The sequence below is a fragment of the Perca flavescens genome, chromosome 7 (genome assembly GCF_004354835.1).
Source record: "Perca flavescens isolate YP-PL-M2 chromosome 7, PFLA_1.0, whole genome shotgun sequence".
Lineage (NCBI taxonomy): Eukaryota > Metazoa > Chordata > Actinopteri > Perciformes > Percidae > Perca > Perca flavescens.
Window position 1 is genome coordinate 19,881,780 of NC_041337.1, and position 24,635 is coordinate 19,906,414.

At 40.6% G+C, this 24,635-nt stretch overlaps 2 protein-coding genes across 2 annotated transcripts in view; both read right to left on the reverse strand.

Moving 5' to 3' along the window:
* Positions 1-308: 308 nt before the first annotated feature.
* Positions 309-12,140, reverse strand: phf8 (PHD finger protein 8). The gene is made up of 22 exons (XM_028583183.1): positions 11,854-12,140; positions 10,910-11,191; positions 10,625-10,710; positions 10,390-10,516; positions 10,063-10,223; positions 9,792-9,933; positions 8,617-8,803; positions 8,334-8,496; positions 8,131-8,218; positions 7,617-7,723; positions 7,412-7,503; positions 5,410-5,499; positions 4,996-5,277; positions 4,820-4,902; positions 4,553-4,722; positions 4,240-4,325; positions 3,717-3,838; positions 3,031-3,362; positions 2,816-2,911; positions 2,623-2,732; positions 2,164-2,524; positions 309-2,072 (listed from the first exon to the last, which is right to left on the reverse strand). Exons 2-22 carry the CDS (start codon positions 11,005-11,007, stop codon positions 1,984-1,986), a joined length of 3,072 nt encoding a protein of 1,023 aa, XP_028438984.1. The 5' UTR covers positions 11,008-11,191; positions 11,854-12,140; the 3' UTR covers positions 309-1,983.
* A 1,960-nt stretch (positions 12,141-14,100) lies between these two features.
* The window catches only part of wnk3 (WNK lysine deficient protein kinase 3), a 44,949-nt gene continuing 34,414 nt past the window's right edge, over positions 14,101-24,635 (reverse strand). Inside the window, exons 13-26 of the mRNA XM_028582595.1 lie at positions 24,410-24,453; positions 22,966-23,101; positions 22,736-22,852; positions 22,539-22,640; positions 22,390-22,438; positions 22,109-22,270; positions 19,940-22,029; positions 19,510-19,756; positions 17,792-17,877; positions 17,348-17,688; positions 16,874-17,109; positions 16,694-16,789; positions 16,448-16,611; positions 14,101-16,106 (exon numbers count right to left, since the gene is read on the reverse strand). Of these exons, the coding sequence (XP_028438396.1) occupies positions 15,531-16,106; positions 16,448-16,611; positions 16,694-16,789; positions 16,874-17,109; positions 17,348-17,688; positions 17,792-17,877; positions 19,510-19,756; positions 19,940-22,029; positions 22,109-22,270; positions 22,390-22,438; positions 22,539-22,640; positions 22,736-22,852; positions 22,966-23,101; positions 24,410-24,453 (4,446 nt within the window). The 3' untranslated portion in view covers positions 14,101-15,530. The remainder of the gene's footprint in view (positions 16,107-16,447; positions 16,612-16,693; positions 16,790-16,873; positions 17,110-17,347; positions 17,689-17,791; positions 17,878-19,509; positions 19,757-19,939; positions 22,030-22,108; positions 22,271-22,389; positions 22,439-22,538; positions 22,641-22,735; positions 22,853-22,965; positions 23,102-24,409; positions 24,454-24,635) is intronic.

Genomic DNA, 24,635 nt, shown 5'->3' on the forward strand with positions numbered 1-24,635 from the left:
AACTGTAGTCACCACTAACCATTCAAAGTATTTTAAAGGCTTCGTTTTTTAGGCTTATGAACATTCAATTGTACTCTTATTTGAAGAAAAAAAATGTGTTGCGTTTATTACAACACAATGTTACTTTTCGTGATGACAACTTTCCAATATATTCCGGTGTATAAAAATGTTTTAAATCCCACTTAGTGATTGCGATGAAAATGGAGTTCTCTGGTAGCCTGACGCATAGTAAACATACAAACATTCATTTGCCGCACAAATCACACTTTCAGTGATTTGGTGGTCCTAAAATAAATTCAATGAAAAAATAAGATTTGCCCAAGGTATATTTTATCTGTTTCAGGTAGTTTTTAAACATGTTTAAAACACACAATACACACCAAAACAAGAGTGAATATCAACAATAATTAATATAAAACGAAATGATGAAATTAAATGAGGGCATTTTTTCAAGAACATTTCCACTATTACACTGACAAGACAACATGACAAACTAAGCATGACAATTACTGCGTACAAATATAAAAAAATGAACTATTTCAGATATTTTCCAAATACAGCAATGTATCATGTACAAGTTATGTTAAGAAAGATTTCAAAGTTTTTGACCTATAAAAAGAACTTAAATTACAACATATATTTACATTATCAATTCATGTCCTGCACCTTTAACAGTTAAATCTACACTTCTGCCAACATTTGATAACTAGTACATTCTGTGAAAAGAAAGCACATGTCTACATCTGACCCAAGAATGCTGCCAAAAGTTGTGGCACAAATTATGGCAACTTGCAGGAAACTAGTCTCTTCATCTCATTTGTTCTGCTCTTCCAATGTACCTATATAAATTACAAATATTACAAATATTTACAATGACAACAAACTGTAAAAAAAAAAAAAAAAAAAAAAAATCTAACATGGATAAACATTTTGTGCAGGTATTAAGTGGTTGAAAATAATTAAATAAGGGACCAAGAAGATGAGGTGGTAAAAACATACCATGTTAAAACAGGCTAAGAGATGGCAAAGTGCTGCCTTGTTAAATAATAATGATCAGTCTGATGTTACTCTTGGCATCAGTTGGGTAATGTGTACTTCATGTGTAGAGCTACAGTATAAAACATATACTATACAACTAATTATTGGATTTATCCTTGACTTGTTTCCACCTATCCCTTGTTTTTTTCCCACAGGTTTATTTTAATTGTTAGTCCTCTGCTCCTAGACATAACAGGAGGAAAATGAGTTATACAAACAAGTTCCAAATTCCTCAAGAATAATTTATATGTGGCATTCTGGGTGCTGACCATGTGCATACACTGTTTTTTTGTAAAACTGTTTATTGTGTGTAAAGATTGGCATCCTGGAATCATCATACATACACAAGAGTGTGTTTATGAGGTAAAGAGACAACTAAATACAAGACTATAACTGTGTGTGTGTGTGTGTGTGTGTGTGTGTGTGTGTGTGTGTGTGTGGGCTATAAAGCCATTACATTTTACCTGACTAGAACATGTGTTGTTTTTCCTTCCCTTTTAAAAATGTAGAATGTCTTTTCATAAAGAGCCACTAAAATAACCTAACTAAAAGGGGTCAATTAATCTAGCTATTTAAATCATGTCCGCCAGTCATTTTAAAAATGTGTTTCACAATTTCCTATTGCCCATGTCAAATGGTATGTGATCATTAGGAGTTACTTACCATTTGTTTCAAGTCACAGAAGAGCCTCTTAAAATAACTTCATATGGAGATATGCAGATATGGATAAATGGAGTGCCAAAACAGGCTGTTAATTTGCTGGGCAGAGTAATTTGTGTAGGACAAGATATAGTGAGGTTCAACAACAGGTGAAAACTGTAAACAAATGTATCTAGAGTACAAAATATAGATCACTATCTCTATTTCCTTCAGACCTACTTTCACAAAAATCTTTTTCTTCATTCACTCTAACTTAAAAGTCTTCAACCACATTTCCAACATCTCTTACAAGAGAAGTTTGCCGTTACGGTGAATTTTCAGAATTTTTCCAAGTCTCTGTTTTGCAGTTGCAAGTCCTTTCTTTGGACGTTTCCCTAAATTAAAGTGAGAGGAGAAAATACATGAGAAAATATGTCATCACAGAGATATGAAATTATGCTGTCAATGCTTTACATTCATGCTTACCTTGACCAACTCCTGTTGTGCCTTGGCTGGCCAAACTTGCAGGCGATGCACCAGAGTGAGAGCTGCTGTTCTGCGGAGAAAGTGAAGGTCGGCGTGAAGTGAGGAATACACCAGGGGCCATGGCTCCGCTGCCTCGAGGGCCTCCAGGGCCAAAAGGTCCTGGCCCCGCTGTGTATTCATGGTCCAACAGACTAGCAGAGTAGTAATCCATCCTCCTATCTGGGCTCAAGTCTGCTGCAGACTCTGGAGCAGGTGGTGGCGAGGGTGGGGCTGGCTCAGTCTGAACAGGGGGAGGAGGGGCTACCGGAGCAGGAGGACGCTGCTTTTTGGTGTACTTCCTTTTGGCAGGCTTTTGCTGCTCCTGGTTTAGTACCGAAATAAGAAACAAGGGTCATTTTCTTTTATTGAAAGATGTTTCCACTCCACATTCACAAGACATAACTTTATTTCCCAACTCACTTGTTGTGCCAGCTTGGCAGCAGCTGCTGCAAGACCAGTTTCTACAGATGCGACTCTAGCCCCTTCCCTGGCTGGTCGATCCTGTTTGGGAAGGGTGGGCATCACCCTGGCTAAAAATAAAAATGAAATATTCAACCATCCGAGAGCTAAAAAGCATTCTGATCTTTCTTCCCGCTTTGTTTAAGCCAGGTACCTTTCGGGCTCCAAGGTGTGTCATCCCAGTTTTTCTTCCGCTTCATCTTAGCCTTATTAGCATGGTCCTCCTCATCAGACTCCAAGGATGGGTAAACTTAAACAAAAATTTAATGGAACATAATTAAACATGGCCTTGATCAATAAAACTTGTAATGCTTTGACTAGCATTGATCCGTACAGCAGCAGGTGTAAGTCATTGAGTGTATTGCTCACCATAGTCGGAATCTTTAAAACAGGTTCCCAGAGTCTCTTGCTCATCTGGACTGTCATCGTCACTAAGGTGACGAGCTGGCCGTTTAATTGGCCGTTTCCCAGGCCGTTGGATGACAGGTTTCTTCTCAGGACTTCTTGTCTTTTTGACCCCTCCAGTCACCCACACAGCCTTGCCCCCCTTTTCCTTGACCACCCCTAATCCCTCTGCCAGGCCTCCAGGAATGGATAGGGGAGATGAAGAGGAGGAAGATGAGGATGAGGAAGGGGGGTTGGCCATTGATAGCATTCCCTGTATGGCATCACGAGTACTGGGAGAGGCTGGTGCTTCCTCACTGAGAAAAGGACAGAGTTAAGCAATCACTCGTCATCTCCAAAAAAACCTCTTAAACAAGGCGTAGTGTCAGAGACATTGCAAATATGTGAACTATGCACGTTTCAAAGGTTATTGGATTCTTGCAACAACACAGTGAGACATTTATTCCCACTTGTGTTCTACACTACTGCTAGGGTCAATGGTATCCAAAGCTCCAGAAGTGTGCTTCAAACACATAACTTTCAAACATCACAAAACTCAAGTTAAATGGATCTATGTAAATAAATGTATTCTAAAATCCAAATACCATCCCAGACTCTTCCTCAATTTGACTGTTAAAAAAAATAATCACTTGTGATGAAGGAGATCTAACCTGAGTGTTGCAGAGTCCAAGCCTGCCACTTGTTTGCTGGCCTTTAATAAGTCCAGAATGCCCCCCGCTCCACCCTTCACCCCGTGGGCGGCTAGTGCCTCTTCATCTGTGGTGTAATCCTCCTGAAGCCACATGCACAAACATTCTATTGTTACTATTTAAATTTGACACAATGAAAAACGTAATGCTGGGTACCAGTTTCAATGGGTAAGCAGTTCACAAATTAACAATTACTGTTAGATTGGCTTGCTGTTTCAAAATACATCATTTAAACTGGCAATCTCATCAATGATGGGTTGTTCTTGTTGTGCAACAAGCCTGTAGATTGGGATATGCTGTGAACCTGCTGTAGGGAAATTAGCATGATAAAGCAGCGATCATGGAAATTTTACAGCTGTATCCTGCAATGGCACGTGTAAAGTAAATCATTCCTTACATCTTTGAGACAGACTCATTTTGTGACTAATACTGGCTACAGCTTAACGATTGCTACAGAAAATCTGTGTTTCCATAATTATCTCACCTCGATGTCAAAGTCTACTTCTCCTGGCTCCCTGATGCGATTGGGGTCAGAGCAGGGTTTGGCTCTGGGCAGCTTCCTAGGAAGACCTGAAGGCACATTTTAACACAGGTTACAGTAGCAAGGTGGCTTTGAAACCATACTACTAAACTATATAAGGTTCTACATTTAGCTAACAGTCCAAGCTGTTATATAGCTATACTGATCTCTCATAGACTTCACTGGTGGGTAAAGATTAAAGAAATATATGTCCTTGTAAGAGCTAGAACATTATGCTAAGCATTCACAATACGCTTGTTTAAAGTCAAATTCTCACCGCTTAGTTTCTTTTTCTTGCTTGATCCTGCAGGCTTGCGTCGTGGGGGAGGGGTCTCATCAATCTGCAGCTCATCCTCGGACTCCAAGTCAGACAGACTGGATCCCTCCATGGCAAGATGTTTGTACTTTCCTGCCCTTCCTGCACCATTACTGCTGCTGTCCTTCTTACTAAAACCAGAAGATCAGCAGGTATGAACCAAAACCTTTGGTAGGACCATAAGATCACACAAGTAATAGGAACACACCAAATGGCTGCAAAGCTTACCTTTGGATTTTTCCATTGGTCAGCACAAGTTTCAGTTTGCTTTTATTTAGCTTCCCTTCAAATTCCTCTAAAGGCAACTCCAACTGGAAAGAAAACATGAAGATAAAACATTCAGACACAAAGAAATGCTGGATAAGCATTTCCATGGCCATCATGAATGCCTACAAACACTGTACCTTGTTCTTGTTTTTCGACTTGCCAGGTTGAAATTTTTTGAGTGTATGTTTGGTGTGGATCTCAATGAGGTCAAGTTCTCCGGCTTCTGCCTTAAGTAGCCCCTTCTGACTTTTCTTCTTGGTCCCTGGGGACACAAGACCCCCTATCACCTCTTTGGGCTTGGGTCCTTTCTTTTTTCCAGGAGGGCGTCCTGAATTCTGGGAGGTGGTCAGAGGAGCTTTAGAGAGTGGCGAACCAGGAAACTGAGGTCCAGTGCGGCCAATGTTTTGCTGGAAGATGTCCTATCAAAAGAAAGTACTGTCTAGTCAGTAAAACAAAACAAAAAGTAATAGGAATATTTCTATATACACATTTAAAAATAAATAAAACAAAGCTAAATACATGCACACATTTTCAGTGATTCTACCATTTACCTCAACCAGACGAATCTCCTTGGCCAGGTCCTTCACTAGTGTCTGAGTGTTGATGGTTTCTGGAATCTCCACTTCATGATCTGCTAAAGCCTGAGTGTAGGAGACAACTATCAACAACAGCTAGCACGGCTCTGTGAAATGGTAACAAAATCTGTCTACCAGCACCGCCAAAGCTAAAAAATTAACACTTTATATCTTGATTGTGTAAAATGAAAATTTGCCATTTTTACAGGGGGTTATATGCTAGATTATTTTTTGCCCATGACCAGTAACTTCCTGGAGTCTCTTCTGGTTGCCTGGCAACTGCTCCAAGCCAATAAATATTCAGACACATAACCACCCGTAAAACCACAGTGTGTCTTTTTATACTCCTTAAACAAATTAGTGAGCTTCATAGGTAGTGGTAGGACATCTTTGTGCTAAGCTAAGCTTACTGGCTGCCAGTGTTGGGAACGTTACTTTAAAAAAGTAATTAGTTATAGTTACTCACTACTTGTTCCAAAAAGTAACTGAGTTAGTAACTGAATTACTCTATAATAAAAGTAGCTTGTTACCAGGGAAAGTAAATATTTGCGTTACTGTTAAAAAAAAGTCGCTCCATATAAACTTATATGACACACATAGGCCTACTTTTAACAACATACCTGCCTATCATACGGTTGACTTCAGCCTGTGTCATAGGTTTTTGTGGTGAGGCAGAAAGATCTAGCTTTTGCTGCTTGGAGGACTTTGCTCCTAGTCCTTCTTTGCTAGAGGATGGCGAGCTATCATCTGTGGTGGAGGTATCGGTGTTTTGGCCACTAGCTTTAGATGCGTGTGTCGTTGTGAGATGCTTCATTAAATTAGAGTTGCTTACAACGGATGTCGACAAAGTCTTCGTTCCTGGACATAATGTACAGATTACATGCACGTTCTTGCCTTTGACCACAATGAATTTGAAGTAGTGCTTATATCTCCACCTTGAAAACGCCAACTTTTCATCGAATTGCTCCTGACTCGCCATCTCTGCTGCTTCATCAAATCTCTGTTTAGCGTTCACGGTTCACATATTAGTCCCGAACCATTTCAGTACAAGACGTTCGGATCAGTATGCAACATTGGTTTGATTCGCCCTGTGATTCAAACAGGTCAAAAAAGTATATTTATGTCGACTACTCGCACATGCAACAGAAATTCTGGGGTATGAGTTTACCCGGAAAGATTCGGCAGCAAACCTTCCTTCTACTTCTCTCCTTAGTACCGCGAAACCAAAATATGTCGAAGCGAAAAAACAAAAGCTTGTCTGGAAAGACGAGGAGGTGGAGTTGCATGTTTATCTGATGATGGCCGTTGTTTTAAACTGTATGCCAACATCATTTAGCTAAGTCTGGTTTATCTGTGGAAACATTTCATTTACGACGCATCACAGTGATATGCTGAACGAAACAAAAACAGACTGGAAAGGCAAGTCCTTCTCCCCACAGCGTTAAGCAGCCTTCCACTGCAGATTCAGACCCTGCCAAAGTAATAACTAATGCTATATGGCTGCGGATATGAGACTGTACTCAGTTGTAGAGAATACAGAATTAAAGCATATGGTCAAAGTGCTTGAGCCCTGCTAAAATTTCCCTTCATGAGTTTCTGTTGTGCCTGCCCTGTATAAACGAGCACAATCTGCAGCCCAGTCAAAATAAATTATTTCCCTCCCCCCCGACACTTATTTGAATTTTGTGTACCATTACATCCCTTCTTTTGAGATAAACATTTTTTTTATGCATTTACCCATTTTTCAAATTAATTGTATTTTTTGTAAAGATTTACATAAAGATATGATTTTATCTAATAATAATAATTTTGCTCTGCTCCATTTCTTGGAGCTGGCATGCAGTTTGGTGCAAAACTAAACAAATTCAAGCATTCCAAAGTTCCACAATTATTCAAATAAACTAAGTAATGACACAAAGAGGGAAATGAGGAAAGAATGATATACAAAATAGCACAAATAAGATAAGACTTTGCCTACCTCTTTACGGGTCCAGCTGCGGAAGGCATTGTTTAAGGCCTTAGCTCCGTGAACCAGGTAAGTGGCAGGATGTCTGCGGTTTTCTCTCAAACCTGCGAGACAGAATAGCAAAGGGTTAATAATATCAAAATGACAAACACTAAACACAGGTCACTCAAGTAGTTCACATAACATGAATATTATGAAATGTATTGACCTCCCTTACCTCTGAAGGTATCAAGAAGGTGCTTTCCAACATACCAGCACACAGTCTCAAAGTTGGGAAAACTGAACAAGTCTGCTGTGCTTAGTCTCTTCTCTATTTCATATGCTCTAAAAATGATAACACAATACAGAAAAAGTCAGACATTAGTGGTTATTGACACAAAATTGCAGATTACCTCTGTAGAGATGTGACTGGAAATAAATAGCAATAGCTTTAGGAACTAGAAGTGAGGAACTACAGTAATTTAGGGCTAAATCTTCTATTAGCACATTCATGTTTAAGTTGGTCTGAAGAGTCATTAAGATTAGACAATGTCTGAGATTCTGCTGTGTTTTTTACCTGATACATTTTCTGCTTTTAGTATGTAATGGCATTAAAACAATTAGCAAGTTAAATTAAGTGTCAGTGTTGTTTTTTTATATGTCAAGAAAATAAAAAAATAAAAATTTCAATCAAAAATGGTTACAATAAGATTACATGTACTTGGCATGGAAACAGTCCTGAGGAAACTAACCGCAGCTGCATGTCAATGTTTAGACTATGCAAGAAGTTTCCTCCAAAGGCCAGGCAGTCCACTGGTGTCAACACAGCATGAATCCACCCTGGAAGACAAGCAAAGTGTAAACATTAGTTGTTTGATTATCACAACTCTGCTAAAAAAAGAAAAAAACATGTTGTCCTAAGAGTAACAAAACAAATAGAAGCATTACAACTCACCTGTTGGTATGAACAAGGTGTTTCCTTGTTTGACAGAGCACTTGTAACACATATCAACTTGGTCTCCAAAGAACATCTCATTCTGGTTAGATGAGGAACTCCACCGCTCAAAAAGTGCCAAGTTGGCTGCGGTGGGGGATATTAGGTAGAAGATTTTTTCACCCTGAATAAACAAAGAGACAAGCGGTTAGAAATAATACCAAATCATTTAAAAAAAAAAAAAAAAAAAAATGTTTTGCAGTCAGTGTTAACTGAAATTTTCCAAAAAAACATTTCTCCTCACCCTCAGGACATGGTACCATACCGAGGTGCCACCAAAGTCAATGTGGAAGTCTGTGTAGCTGTCCTTCACTCCCATTAGGCAGTATTTCTGCACATTAGGGCGTTCAAACACAGACTCTTCAGGCCAGAGGTTTTCAACCCATGACAGTTTCCTCACAATCTTTGGAGTCTCCACCAAGTTCGATAGCCTATAACAAGTCCAACACTTATCTTTAGTCTTCAAAACAGCACAACTTCATCTAAAGGTGGAGTCAGCAATTCTGGAGAAAGATTGTTGATATTTGAACTCAACTCTCAAACAAATAACCCCCATCAGTGCTCCTTTTTTACAGTCCTTCTCCCTTCCCCTGTCCTGTGCACAAGCACAAACGTGGCTGTTGCTGTTTGTCTGAAATAGTGTTGTGTGGCTCGGGCCGAGCCACTTTGTTTGTTTCCCATTTAAGGCCCTGACACACAAAGCCGACGGCCAAGAACTAGTTGCGACGAAGGTAGCGTCGCTCCTTACGTCGCCACACGTTGCCTTAGTCAAAATTAGCACTGGAACACACCAGAGACTACAGCCGACGGCCAAGTACCACATACGTTCTGCACATGTGTGCAAGGAACTAACTCTCCATACCAGCAGGCGGCAGTAATCTATTCGTCATTCTAAAAGAAAAAACGGATACAAACGTTGCTATGATACCCACAACAAACAGCGTTTGCCTGAAGCAACAGCGGCAGCACAGAGCCTACGGTCCCTCTGTTTCACTCCCTCGCCGGGAAGACGGCGAACACCGGGAGATGGCTAACCAGACTGTCCATCTCCCAGGCCACGTGGCGACGGTGTGGGACACACCTCAAAAACTAGAGCGACGGTCGCTCACCGTCGGCCCAACTTGGACCGTCGGCCGACAGTCGCCTTGGTGTGTCAGGGCCTTTACAGAGCTATGGCTATGTACGAACGCCAGATTATTATTTTTTTCAGCATACACACAGACGGATAGCTAGCAAACCGTGAGGAGATATTGGCTAATTTGGAAGGGTATGGGATTAGAACGCTGACTCAACCTTTAAACATTGAAGTTCTCATTTCTTTCTTTTTTCTTTTTCTAGAAAAGTAACATGAAAAACTCAAGTAACAAGACACTGCATCCTAATGACGAACTGAACAGTCAAGAGAATATCTTTGTGTACCTGGTCTCAGAGAACTCCAGGCTGATGACATTGAGCACTCTGTCTCTGTTGGGGCTGTTGTAGTATTCAACAAAGTCTCCCAATCGCATCTTTAGGTCACATTGCCGAGACACATCAATCACATCAATCTGTTTGTCTGAACCTGCAATTAGGACAAAATGAAAAAAAATTGAGAAAAACAATTTCAACATCCCTAATATGCCTTAACCTAAACATCTTACCATAAATCAGTACAAATCTTTGCATTTAAATGTAATACTAAAAACTTCACCAATATAGTGCTCTACATCGCTGACGCCGAATGATGCCGGAGGAAGGGTCATGCCGAGGCCATCCCGCCTCAGCACCATGACAGGAACACTGAATGAATGCTCTTCCAGAAACTCGACTGTCAGCTGGGCCCCTGACGGTTTTAGCAAGACTTCATCCGCACTGTCATAGAAACACAAACAGACATATGCATAAGTTTTAAAGCACAATAACATCTATAATAGATCAACGCTAGTAAAATATAATGCAATCTATTGCAATAACAATACAATAATGGTTTTATCTTTAAACTTGTGAATACCAAACTTTGCCTTTGCGGGAGACTTACCCTGGGAAGGTGCGGCTCCGTAGCTCCCTGACAAACTGTGGGCTGCCAGTCTTAACAGGCCGACCTGGATCTCTTGCTCCAGCAGCACCACCATCTGTCTGCTTATTGCCTCCACGGCGTTTGCGCACTGAGACAAAGAGAGACAGAGAAAAAAGATTAATGAGTGCATTATTATGTAAAAGTAAGATCCTAACCAACCATTTAAGCAAGGGATACTTAAGGAATGGTTACTCACTGACAGATGGTCCATGGGTGACCTGACAGTTGGGGCAGTGATACAGGTCAATCTCAGCTGCTTTGTCCTCCTCTACTCCAACACAGCTACACAGAAAACATTCTTATCAGACAAAGAACGCACATAAAGGATGGCTGTGGTGGGTTGGATACAGAGTATACTCACAGGAATCGTGCAACTAAGACAACAGATGAACCACATTATAAAACACACAATATAATATTTGAATCTCATTGCACACAGGCGACAATATGATCAACAGTGTTTATTCTGAAAATGACCCACCTTCCATGGAACCAGTCTTGACAAATGTCACACTCGATCATAAAGCGTGTCACATCATATGGCAGGCGACACAAGCAGTACACTGGAACCGATGCCATATTAAGTGTGGGTGTGAATTAGCTTTCAGTCGTTATTAATGTTAAGATGTCAAAATCTAACTCACGTGGGAGGGACTATTTAACAAACTAAATGCTTTTATGCAGTAAGGGTAATGTTGCTGTTGTCTGTCACTTCCAGATTCCTGTTACTGATACACATGTCCACCGGGATTCACTTGGAAACCTGTTAAAACACAAACAGAAAGAAGAAGAAAAAAAATGTGTAATAGCTTGCAATAAGACACGACAATAACGCAACTCTACTGCAAGCTCATTAGTACGTAATGTGAGTAATGAGAAACACATTAGCTACTCATGCTGCAACCTGAGATACAAGTGCAGTCAACCAGCTGGGTAACGTTAACGAAACTAACGTTATGGGTTTCGGTAGCATAACATTTACCTTAATAGTATTAACCTATTTCATCATATTCTTCAAATACATGAATGGAGAGGCAACTTTTTCTTATTTGCATTTACAGATTTTGGATCAGAAACATTTTGCTTCTGCTAAATACCGTTAGTTGTTAACAGTAACGTTAGCCAACATGCAGGTCGTAACGTTAACTCACTGTTTGTAAACACGCTATGCCCGTCAATTGTGTATTGCTATCAGACAGTAGCGTGTTTACCAAGTAGCCATATTAGCTATCGATGTGGCTAGCTAGCTAGCTAGCTAAGCATTTGCGAAGATGTTAACTTTAACTTAACGTTACACTTGGTGCAATTCATTTAGCTTTTAAACTTGAATGAAACGCTACATGCAGCTAACACATTTGATTAATTTGAGCTAAACAAAGAAGCGTCGTTTGATATATTAATTGATATTTAACGCTAGCAACTCACCAAAATTTAGCTGCGGGAGGCCAAGCATTCAAAAGCCGTTGTAATCCCTACGCAAGATCGGGGGTAGCTGCGGCCTTATTATGCAACGTAAATTATAAACAATTTGCTTTACCACATTTTTGTTTATCAACTCCGCAATGCCCAAATATAGAGGCCAGGTCCAGAAGTTTACACTGGACCAGAAAACTAAAATCTGAAGCGACCAAAACGAGCACAATAACTACAAATAACGGCGTATTAAACTACATCAACGCCATTTCAAAGACAGACGGACGTCAGACGGTTGTCTGTCGCTGTCTGCTATTGAAAGAACAATAAAGTTGCAAACAGTCAAATATGGAGTTGCATTCAGGGAAAAAAACTATTTTATACAGTCTATGGTAAAAACCTTGCGGAACGTTTGGAGGCAACAAAGTTACTGAAACATATAGATAGATACCATAGTGAGCCTGAAAACAGGTTTTATGTAAATATATATATATATATATATATATATATTAGGGAGAGAGTATATATATATATATATAATGCACCAATAAATAAACACAAAACGTACAAAGCAATCACAAATCTAGACATTATCTTAACTTTTATCGTCATCACAGGATTTATTTTCTGTCAGTATAAAACTTTTAAGGTGTCAATCAAGACCCTATGGATTGTCCTCCAGTTATGATTGGCAAGATATAGAAGGGCCCAATACAATACTTTGTACATGTGTAGTCTAATTATTCACACACCCAATAAACCCTCCACTTTACTTATGTCAATATTTAAAATCATGGTTGTAATTTAGTTTTTTTTATGTTTGACAACTTGAATGTTAAGTTGGAACGATACGGCTACACCTTTATTTGATTATTGGAGGTAGATTAGGCTAAACTAAATCAGTCAGGATTGGTCCTCCTATGTTTTTGCATTTGTAATCATTTAACTATGAATCACAATTTGCCTTAAATACATACCTACTACCATTGTTTTTAGATTTTGAAAGTAATGTAAAGTGGCTCTGCTTGGCCTTCATGCTGGTTTTGTGATGAGTACCCTGCATGCCAAGCTAAATTATGGCATGTAAAAAATCCACACAATGTTATACTTTGATGTTTAACATCATTTATTTTGATTAGTTATAAAACATAAATAAAATCAACAGTTGAATTAGTTACAATTTACAGAGGCTAAATCACCAGCAACATACTTTATTTTTTCGAGGTTTCTCTGCCCAAATGTCCTTTTATAATTGGTTCTCAGTCATGCCATTTTGGGACTCCCCCGATTTTTGTTGCATGATTTTGTAAATTAATTAAATCTGACATGCAGCCCAGCAGGACATCATATTTTATGCATCTTCCAGGTTGCATAGTTCAAAACTGAAATAAGGATGAAATAATAATGTCAAAAATGACCAAACATTCTCTGAATATTATCCTAAATGACCCTGGCCTGTCAGGACTCAGATATGTATATCAAGGCAGGGGAGTCCCATGTAAACACAGATGAAAACCAGTATTTTCTATTTTCAAATAACCTCAAATTTATAATGATGAGAAAACAATTTTACAATTTGTACAACCCCATTTCAAAATACAAAAATAATCTTTATCTTTTAGATAACATTTTGGTACCACTTCAAGGACAAAGCCAGCTCCACATCATGTATCATGATCATTTAGCTGTAGCTTGCAGTCAACATGTTAGTATTAGACATGACAGCACAGTATCTCACCTTCACTAATAATGAACTACATCTCTGTGAATATGTGGGTTGTCTTGAAAAGCAACAAATACAGAAATCCGTTGTTGTATTCTAGATTATGCAGTTACTGAATAACCATACTCTTTAGCACACACTACTCATTAACCATTTATGTTTTATGTCTTGACTTTTATGTCTGATGGTCACATGTGTATGGCTAAGTGCACTGATAACCCAATAAAATGTACAGTAATATAGCCGCTGCAAATGTATTACTTTGTGCATCTTTGCGTCTACAAATGAAGTGTTTAGAAATAGAAGAATGGGACATTTTCACATGAGTAAACCTTTTGCAGTGTACATAAAGCACAATAATGGCCCACAGTTCAGCTTCTGACTGATGCATTCACACTGACAGCCTATGGTCAAAAACTAACTAGTTTACAGTTGAAACAAGGAATTTGTCTAAAGCCAAACAAAGTTGACAAATAGGCAAGTGAGGATCTGACAACTGTGTTGGACATTAAGTTTACAACCGGTATATGGTCTAACCTCTCACTTGTTTTTTTTCTCTCGAGGAAACAAGCCCAAAACATAGGCAGAGTAAACATTTTCAGTTGGGTACAGTGACATTTGAGAGGCCGCTTTGAATGAAAGAAACAGGGATGCAATTTATAATGCAATATACCATGGGACTATTACAAAGCTTTGTCACACTGAAAAAATATACACTCACACACCCACAAAAAATCTAGTAATTTTAAAAGGCAATATGGGAATAACCCATCTTCCCAGTCTATAGTTACTTGGCAGTTTTTTTTTCTTTTTCCATCTTCCCCCTCAGCATGACACCGTGATATACTTTGATATGTGGAGCTAAAACTGAAAACAAAAATGTTAAATGTGAAAGCATTTCATACCGAAAGCAATTTTACTCATGACTGATGAATTTTCTCAGTAGGCTGCAAATAGTAAATGTGAGGTTCATGAATATACAGCAAGTGCAAGCACTTTGCACTCTGGCAAGTCAAGATAGTCATAAGGTTATGCAGTCTTGGGCTGACTGTACCCACATATACAACTGAACATAGATGGCATATTTCAATTTACCATCATATTATGAACTCATCTGAATTTATATCACATCACTCATGGTAATTCAGAGTGTTTCTATGTAACAACTGCTAAACATAAAATAATACAAATGAAGCACATGCTGTAGCACAACACTGCAATAGTGTGTTTAGTCACATTGTGGTAATGATGGTAGCCAGGTAACTATCATGCTTTGCTGTATAATAGCGGTTGTTTAAATTTTTTCATTGCCCATTGAAATGCCTTGTGCTCTAGGCCTACAGTTTTCAAAGATCATCTAGATCATGAGAAGATCCTCTATGCGTCTGGTTTTCATCAATGTGCTTTTACAAAAATATGTTATGCCTTACTGACAAATCCATACAATACATGCTGATCAATTTAGATGACCATTACTAATTGCACTTTTAGAATTGATAGTCCTTTCACTGTATTAAGCATTAACAAATTAAACACATTGTCAAATATTTCGTGAGTTCAGGTCCAACTAAGCAGGTTTGAAAACAAAAACATGAATGTTAATTTGTGTAAAAGGACACAAGGGATATGTACTCAGATAATCCATAAACACTCACCCACACTCACAAACGCACACACTCATATATTTAGGAATTAATACATCTCAACACCCAAACATACCATGATTCATAAACCCCAGCTGCTGCATTCCATATTACCCTCTGTCTGTACATACTAGAATCTATCATCTCTCACATTCCCTCTCTATCTCATCCAGCAGTACACCGGAATCCATATACTCATTGGAGTCACAACTATCTCACGCATACACATAACTAACACTCAAAGTGGATCTGCTTTACATACTGATCCACTTAGTATTTCCATCTCTTGCACCTTCATATAGACCTCACACTTCACCTTGGTTTCATTTCTGTCCCAGAGGAAGAGTAGAGGTAGGGGGTGTTGGGTGAATTTTGGCACTGGAAGGTAGAGCAACAGTAGAGCAAGAGGAGGAAGAGGTTGAGGAGGGTGAGGAACAGGAGCAAAATGTCCCCCCAGTAGCAGCAGTGCTATCTGTGGGTGCAGTGGTGCCACTGCCAGGCAGCATTGACACAGCTGTGGACACTGAATATGTGGGCATTTGGGAAGGCAGTAGTGGTTGGCTTTGAGGTGGTGAGTGGGGCAGCTGGGTGATGGGTTGTGTCTGTGGTTGTGACTGGGACTGTATGGCAGTTTGCATCCGGGGCTGTGGTATCTGCTGACAGAGTGGGGACTGCTGATAGGTCATCTGCTGGAGGGGGAGAGACTGATGGAGGTGTAAACTTTGCTGCATTGGTGGCACTTGAGCCATGTGCGTTTGTGGTGGTGGTCCCGGAGAGTGCAGGGTGGACAGGCTTCCTCCACCTGGGTATTGGGAAGGGGCTGCCACAGGCAAGCTGGCAGGGGTCGGGGGTGCCTGGGGGTTCAGTGACGCCACTGGAAACCAACCTGGTGGAGCCACCTGTATGGAATATAGTAATGAGTACTAAGGGAATATTACAGCAAAAATAATGCTTTGGTACTGTTGGCTCCTGAAACAAATATAAGTAAGTAGGAATATGTCTGCCTTTTTGGCCCAAAACTCTTTTGCTACTCCTCACACTGAATGCTGTCTGGCTTCTTTTAATAATATTTTATGATAGAAACATCTTTTATGAGAAAGAGACAGTGATTTATTTGAAAATAAAAAAACACAACCTTATCCACAGCATTTATAATAAAACATGAACAATCCGACCATATGTTAAAGGTTAATACTGTATGGTAATAATCATTGATAGATATTATAGTGAGTAGTCCTACCTCCGTCGGCTGGCTCCAGCCTCCCAACTCCTGCACCTGCTGAATCTGCTTGATTTGATTCAGCGAAGGCTTGGGTGGGGCAGGGCCCGCCGTCTCCTTTGTCCAATTATCAACGAGTTTGTGCAGTTCATCTGTGAATGTGCTTTTTCTTAGAGGACTGTGATCTGTGGAACAATGACGGCATGTGTCATAACATTGATCGTCACTAAATTCTGTGTGTCTTGATACATTGATAACAAACCGTACCTCTTTTAGCAAGCAGTGAAGTGCAGTGTTCTGGGTTGCAGTTTAGAGGCAGTCTACTCTGTTCACTACCCGAGAAACTACTTGACTGCTGAATCCCTAGACGGGAGATACAAGAAACAGTCACACAGAGAGCAAGCAAAAGAAAAAAGTGAGTAAGAAAGATTTGAAAAAAGTGCGTACCAGAGTGCGTAACTCCATTGTTATCCATGTGAGAGTGAGGCCGGGGCCGGATCTTGATTTTGGCTGGCCTTGGCCTACGAGGAGAGAGTACAGGAGGTCCCATGGGAAGAGGAGGGGTTCGAGACAGGGAGGCAGGCAGACTCTGCCTTTGGTCTTTGAGGGAACGAAGCTGTCTGTACAGCTCCTGTAGCTCTCTGTTCTGCTGGGACTGAAGGGATACCACCTCTTTGATGTGCCTGTAGACGAAGAGATACAAAACAGAGAGTAGAAGGTGGTGAGAATTAGGAAAATCATGAACTTAAAATAAAAATATTAAAACAATGAAAATGCTAAACAAAAAAGGGTACAAAGACTGAAAACTGGTTATAATTGCAAGAAACTGGAGGCATAAAACAGAAAACGTAATAAATTGAGAACCAAACATCTAGTAAACTCTAAAACAATGGAGTTAAATATTTCCCCTCACTGACTTACTTCTCTCTGAGCTTGTGTAGTTCTTTTCTCAGGTCTTCATCCTCCAGCTCACACTCATCATCATCATCATCGCTGCTGCCCAGAGGTGAGTGGCTGTGCCCATGACCCCGAGGCAGGTGAGCCATTGCTGGGGTCCTTTTACTTTCATCTTTCTCTCCCTCCTTTGTGCGAGATCTTCTCCTTTCCCTCTCCAAATCAGGAGACACCGGGGAGCTGTCTGTCTGCCTGTCCTGTTTCTTAGTCTCAGCCTGGGTTACAGAGAAGCGTCCGACTTTCCTGTGAGTGCTGCCATGGCCTGATGGCACAGCCTTCGGGGGAGAGGACTGGAGCACTGGAGTTACCTGATGGCAGAGGAAGTGGGAAACATTAGCTGCTTGTTCAGACTGCAATGAAAGTTCAGACTATTGAGTGGCAAAGATAAAAAATCAGTTCTTTTTCTCATACATGAAATCTTCCTTTGCGGGAATGAGGTGGATTTAGGGGTGGCGCCTCCTTCTCCTCTCTAAGTGCCTGACTGCTGGAGCACCCATCTGATAAAGAGATAGGGATGAAAAACAAAAAGGGGGGACAATGACACAGAGACAGGAACATCGGTATAAAGCACATAAATGACAAGGTAGACACACACAAAAGCAACAGACACAGTAAAAATGTTCATGACAGAGATACATAAAGATGCACACGGATAGACGTGGGGCACAAACACAAAGGCACAGTGTTAAAAATCACTCATTAATGTTACACATCATCAACTTTGTAATTTACATGACTTGCATGCAGGTCTATGTGTAAATAAATGTTGAGTTCTGTGGCAGACATTTTTCTAAATTATAAACAAACATAAGTTATGGATGTTAAAATTAATGCTCAAGAGAAATGTGCAATGGGTGTGTGGGAAGGGGTGGTAAATGTTTTTTTTTTTCTTTCAATAAAAACATTATAGTAAGTCATTCAAATTAAAAAAAAAAACACATTGTGAGATGGCAGTTGAATTTTTACAACAGTATACCCCCACCCACCCACACATCCACTCTCTCATTCTCACCATATTCCCACTCACATACCAGACAACAAAGCCCAATATCACATTTGAGATCTGTGCTCAGATCCACAGTGATATTGTTCTGTTTGTTTGATATTTGGGATTACTGCATTAGCAATGTGAGTACAAAGATAAACACTGCATAATTTAGGACCAACATATAAATATGCAGCCTGATAAAGGTGTTACTTACAGATAATGATCCATTATTAGTCACTTGTGTAGAACATAACATACATGCTCATGCAGGTGCACTTGTAGCAAAGGATCTAAGGTACTGCTACACATATTAAACATATAAACACAAACACATGCAAGATGGCTGAAATACTTTAACAGTGTAATACATCTTAGATGTATGTAAAGCCTACCCATGTACAACTGAACCTGATAGTAACTTGTAAACCCTGGGTAATGTGCACAATATATACTAGAAGTTATGACTTTCATCATAATCTGAATATTTTATACAGATAATGCCAGTAATCTTCATAAATGCATCTACTACAACTATAGTGTTATAGTAGTATATAGTAGAGTCCCATGGAGCAATTCTATACTGTAGGAGCTGACAGATATTCTGAACTGATTACATAATATCAGCCTAGCAATTTAGCATCTATCTTATCTGTGTTACGTATATGTGTGTGTGTGTGTGTGTGTTTGTGGGGGGGACACAGCTGGCCTTTACACCAGAGCTCATCTGCACTGGGATGGGCATCTGATGCCAACCTCTTCCTAATCTTCCACCCTCTACTCTCCTCTGTTCTCGCCCCAGGGTGAGTAACCCATGCAAAAGGAAAGATTGCCAAGAAAATTAAATTAAGTAAAACGAAATTCAGAAAAGAAAAAGAAAACACAACAATAATGTATGTAGTGATATCCACACTAACATTACATGGAGACTGTTGTCACATTACAATTTACAAAAACAGGATTATTTAGCTGTAAACATTAACATCCTTTAACATTAACATTATTATTTCGTTATTAATTCCTGATGGTTAAGAAAGTTATTTTACTATGTTAAAACTAGTATTAGATATTAGATTTAAGTCCATGCCCCAACATCCCATTCTCTCTCTCTCGCTCTCTCTCTCGCTCCCTAAGAGGACGCTACCTTGCTGGACTCTGGGCTTCTTGAACAAGCTGGCGGAGTGGCGCAGTTTGCACGCCCAGTTTTTGAATTTGCGAGTCCAGGATTTCTTGCTAACAGGATTTCTGATACTAGGACATGTCAGGTTTAGGCCAAAATATCCACCTCCTGCATTGTGCTTCTGCTGTCCATGCCGGAGGGGGATCGGGTGCTGATTGGGGGGCCACGATGCGTCTCCAGTGGTACTGGTGTCAGAGTGTGGGGGTACAGCCTAGAACAGTTAAGACAATTAAGAGTGGCTGCATGGAGTTGAGACGTTCAAAACAGAGAGACATTCAAACATTTAAGCATAACAAATATCACAGACAGCATTACACAGCAATACACAGAAATATTAACAGTAAAACAATGTAAATTCAGTACAGTGAAAGAAGAATTTGTGGTTTTCACTCACAAGAATGGTTGGTTCTCCTGGTACAGGTGGACGCTGGGGACCAGTAGATTCATCGTCATTGGGAGGCAGAAGAGAGGTAGGAGGGGTGGACGAGGCAGAGGTGGAGGGGAGAGATGGGCCAGGCTGTTGCTTGACCGGGCCCATCTCCACAAAGCTGGGCACTTCTGAGGAAGCTTTCTCTCCTCTGCCATCCCTCTCTGGGTCAGGAGAGGTAGAGGAGGAACGGGAGGAGGTGGAGGAGGAAGACGAGGATGAGGAGTGAGGGGAAGTATCTGAGGAGGAGGCCGGTGGGGGGAAAGACATGTGGTGGAGCAACTGTGGCTCAGATGACTCGTCTCCTCCTGCTGATGTGGAGGCAGCTGATGTAGGACCAGAGGCCGCTCCCCCGGCTGGTGCTGCCCCGCTGCTGTACTCCTGATACAACAAGTTCCTCAGCTTTTCATCCAATGTCTTTATGCGGTTGTCTACAAATTCAATTTTGGGAGGGCCTTCGCTGTCTGACTCGGCCACAGAGGAAGGCTGAGCAGGGGAAGGTGTCATTGTAAGGGAGAGAGCGGGTACGGGGCCTTCAGCAATGCCTAGCTGGAGAGGAGGCATAGAGGAGTCAGAGGAAGGGTGAAAAGGGGTAGAGTAGCTGCATGTGTCCTCTGTGAAACTTGTCTCTCCTGTGGACACCTCTGACTCGGACATCTGTAAAGAGGACTGCTTCTGCAGCACAAACTGCTGCTGTTTCTTGGGTGTGTCCATGGCTTTAACCACCTCTTGTTGCTGCTCAGTGTGTTGCAGCTGTTTCTGTGACTGTATATGTTGTTGTGGCAGCTCAGCAGGGATTTGGGTTTGTTGTGGAATCTGCTGTTGCAGTACAGCGCTAACATTTAACTGTGCCTGTTGTTGAAGAAACTGTTGATTAATTGACAGGGGAAGCATTTGGCTTTGATCTGGCTTTAAAGCCACAGCACCCATAAAAAGCTGAGGTTGCTGCTGCTGTAGCTGCTGTTGCACCATTTGCTGTTGCTGTAAGTGTATTGTCTGTTGTAGGTTTAACTGTTGGTGATCAATGTGGGCCTGCTGTTGAGGCACTGCAGCAGCTTGGGGTGCCATAACCTGCTGTGGAAACTGTTGTAACTGAGGCTGTTGCAGCAACTGTGGGGTATACTGTGGTGTTTGCTGTTGAAGAAGGGGTTGTTGGGTCTGTTGTACGGGCATTGATGGCAGAAATTGCTGCAGAGGCACAGACTGTTGTAACAACTCTGTATGACCCGAAAGAGGCACTGCCTGCATGTCAGTGAGCTGTTGTTGAAGTGGTATTTGTTGCTGCATTAGTTGCTGATGTTGTAACTGCTGTAGAGATTGTTGTAGTGCTCGTTCCTGCTGCAGCTGAATTTGTTCTTGGTACACTTGATGTTGTAATAGCGGTTGTTGCTGTGGCGTTGTCTGCTGCATCTGCTGTACCTGTTGTTCAAGCTGTAATGCCTGTAGCTGTGGCTGTTGTTGTGGCTGTTGTGGGGCTGGCTTGGCCACCTGAGTGAGTGTCTGCTGCTGCTCCATGTCAAGTTGGCTTACCACAGAAGAGATCACTGCAGCAGCAGGAGGGGAATGAAAAGAGGTTGACTGGTCCACTGCAGGCACATATAACCTTGGAGCAGTTGTCACTGTATCCCCTATAATTTGACCAACATTGCAGCAACCACTGCTTCCAGGAGAAGTGAGAACATCATGGAGAATGGTGGTGGGTGTGGAAGACACAACAATAGGAGCAGTAGACAAGGTGGGGAGGTTAGCAGCAGCAGCAGGTATTGCTATGGATGAGGGAACACTGGACATTTGGTTAACAGAAGCTGAGTTGAGGACTGGCAGGTCAATACCACTTAAAGCAGTGATAGGGATAGAGGCTTCAAGAGTGGAGGCTGGTGCGGAGATGCTTTCACAGGCAGTTGTGTGAGGAGCCGGAGCAGCAGTGGCTGAGGGGGCAATGGAGGCAGGGGCTGAGACAGTGGAGATTGAAGGGGAGGTGACAGCTAGGGTGGGGCAGGGGGGAGGAGCCATTCCAGTCAAGGACTCCAGACTCTGGGATGCTTCACTTTCTACAGCTGAAGAGAGGAACACATGGTTAGTTTCTGTCATGCTGCCAAGTCAATCATATTAATAAGCCACAGCATTAAAATGTACCTGGGTAGAGCTCACCTCTCACTGTAGACTGAGGTATCCTCATCTCTGCAGTGGGTGGTGGCGTGCCTGCTCCCTGACCGGATAGAGAATCTCTATGGCGGATGGTCTGGTTGATAAAGAAGCGCCAGCGTCCCACTGGGGAGGAATGGGGCACTGAGTCTACTGAAAATCATAAAGTATTTTACTACTTATAAGAAGTTAAGCTATAGAACGTATATAGCATTTTCTCATTCTGTAGTTCTGTTTTTTTGTGACTTAGAAACAATATATTCATTACTCACCTGAAGAACTAGTGGGAGTGCTCACATGCAACTGGTCAGTTGATCCAGTCTAATAAAGAAATAAAGATTAAAATTCATCATTATCCAATAAAAAATAGAAAAATAAGAGAGGCAATAAGGTGATAGATGGAATATGGGAATCAACATACCTGTGAATGTGTTTGAAGAATTTCATGAGCTTTCTTAACTATGGTTCTAAGCTGCTCAACAAATTTCTCTTTCTCCACATCAAGGACAAAGTCCTCCTCCACCTATAAACAAAAAGCAACCACACAGTAATTATTAAAACATTAAAAGGTTACTTTCTACAAGCAATGCAGATGATGGAAATACATAAGCAGTCTACCATGTACTCTGCTATGTCCTCTGGTGCATCCCCTTCAATGTCAAATTTAAATGTCACCATCTTGTTGGTATGGGTTTCCAACTGACATTCCACCATATTGTCCCCACTGCCTGACACCTAGAAGGACAAGACAAATTAACAATTTACATTAACATAGTTGTCCTTTAAAGAAATATATTGGTACACATGAATCTAGCAATATAGGGGGTTATTTTTTGCGGTTGTTTCACCTGGAGCATACTCAGTTGAAACTGATGTGAAACTTTCTCAGGCCTCTGGCAGGAAGCACGTCTTTGAGACTTTAACTTCTCAAACTTCCCATTGGCCAAGAGCTGAAGAGTTTCTTCTCCATTAGCTGGAACAGACCTGTGGATTTTAAGGTAGTAGGGTTGTTACACATCATGATGCAAATGACAGGTTCCAGAGCAAGACAATGACCACATACTGTAACTGCATTGCCTGTCTGAAAATGTGTATATGTGATACATAGAATCACTAACAACATGCTGTACATTTGAGTATTTTACAAAACAACACAAAAACATAAATCTAAATGCATTATACTGTACAGGTATATTGGTAGAGATTGTTGACCACTATGTGGATATGGTCGATACAGGCAAGCACTGGGGCCTCATGCAAGATCCACTCGTACAAACATTCATTCTTTTGTGACAAATGACTTAAGATAATTTGTGGCATTCACCAATTTTCTACTACGTATGTATGAACGAGCTTCAAGAGTGGTCTAGACCTGTCGTACGAGTCCTGTACAGGTACAGGTCTGCCTTTCTCCACAGGGCAAAAAACATTAATTTGACCTGGAATCATGAATGGAGTTTAAATATTATGCCGACATTAACTAAAAAAATGCATACAACGCAATCCATAAAACATACGCAAACTTAATGCAAAATGAATATTCTCTTCACCATATCATAATTATCTTGGCATGCCAATTTACTGAGAGATTATAGGATTTTTATTGGCATATTTCAGTACAGCAACTAACCCTCTTTATTGTTTATTGTTTTTATCTTTAATGTTACAGTGCAGCGCTGCTCTGATAACACGTCACTGACAGCTGTACTATTACATAATATGTTTTAATTGGTTTGGGTCCTCTAAAACTACTATACTAATACTACAAAATGTGTTTGCTGACTTATGACAACAGGACTTGAAGCTCCGCGGTGTGAAATACCTCTTTTCACTATTTGGCAATTTGATATTTTTGTGAATAAAACAGGCAGCCTTATATGGCAATTTTAAGGTGTGGATTAGGCAAACGATAAAATCTTACGAACGTGCACCTCCTAATGAATAGGTGGCATTCATCCGGCTGGAATCAGTGACTTTCGCCAAGGTTCTCCAGTAAAGAGAGTTTTGTGAATCTGACTTGGAACTTGTTTGAGCAAGCCTCACAGATAAAAATAAGAGGTTTAACATAAGCATACAAAAATGTTCTGTCATGACGCCCAATGTGCTTACACTTTTAGAAGTCCAATTACACTTAACATCTACATTTTTGGCCTTGTTAAGCTGCTAAAATCCCCTAGTATCAGTACTCATGTAGTTTTTATTTTGACAGATGGACATACTGAATGTTTGGACAGGCAACGACAAGTACCGGTAAACAGAGATAACATCAGCCTGTAATGATATCAGACATACCCTGATGATGAATGATGTTCTGTACTTGACAGGTACGGACCATCCTGTAGAGTAACATGAATACAGACACAAAGGAGTACGCAGGTACAAAGAAACAATTACACAAAAAACATTAACAACGTCAGATGTAAGTAAAGCTATAATGTAACAATGGATTTTACATTTAATAACAAATGTACTGTTCTATGAATATGCTCATGTTTTAAGATTTAGTTTGAATCAAAAA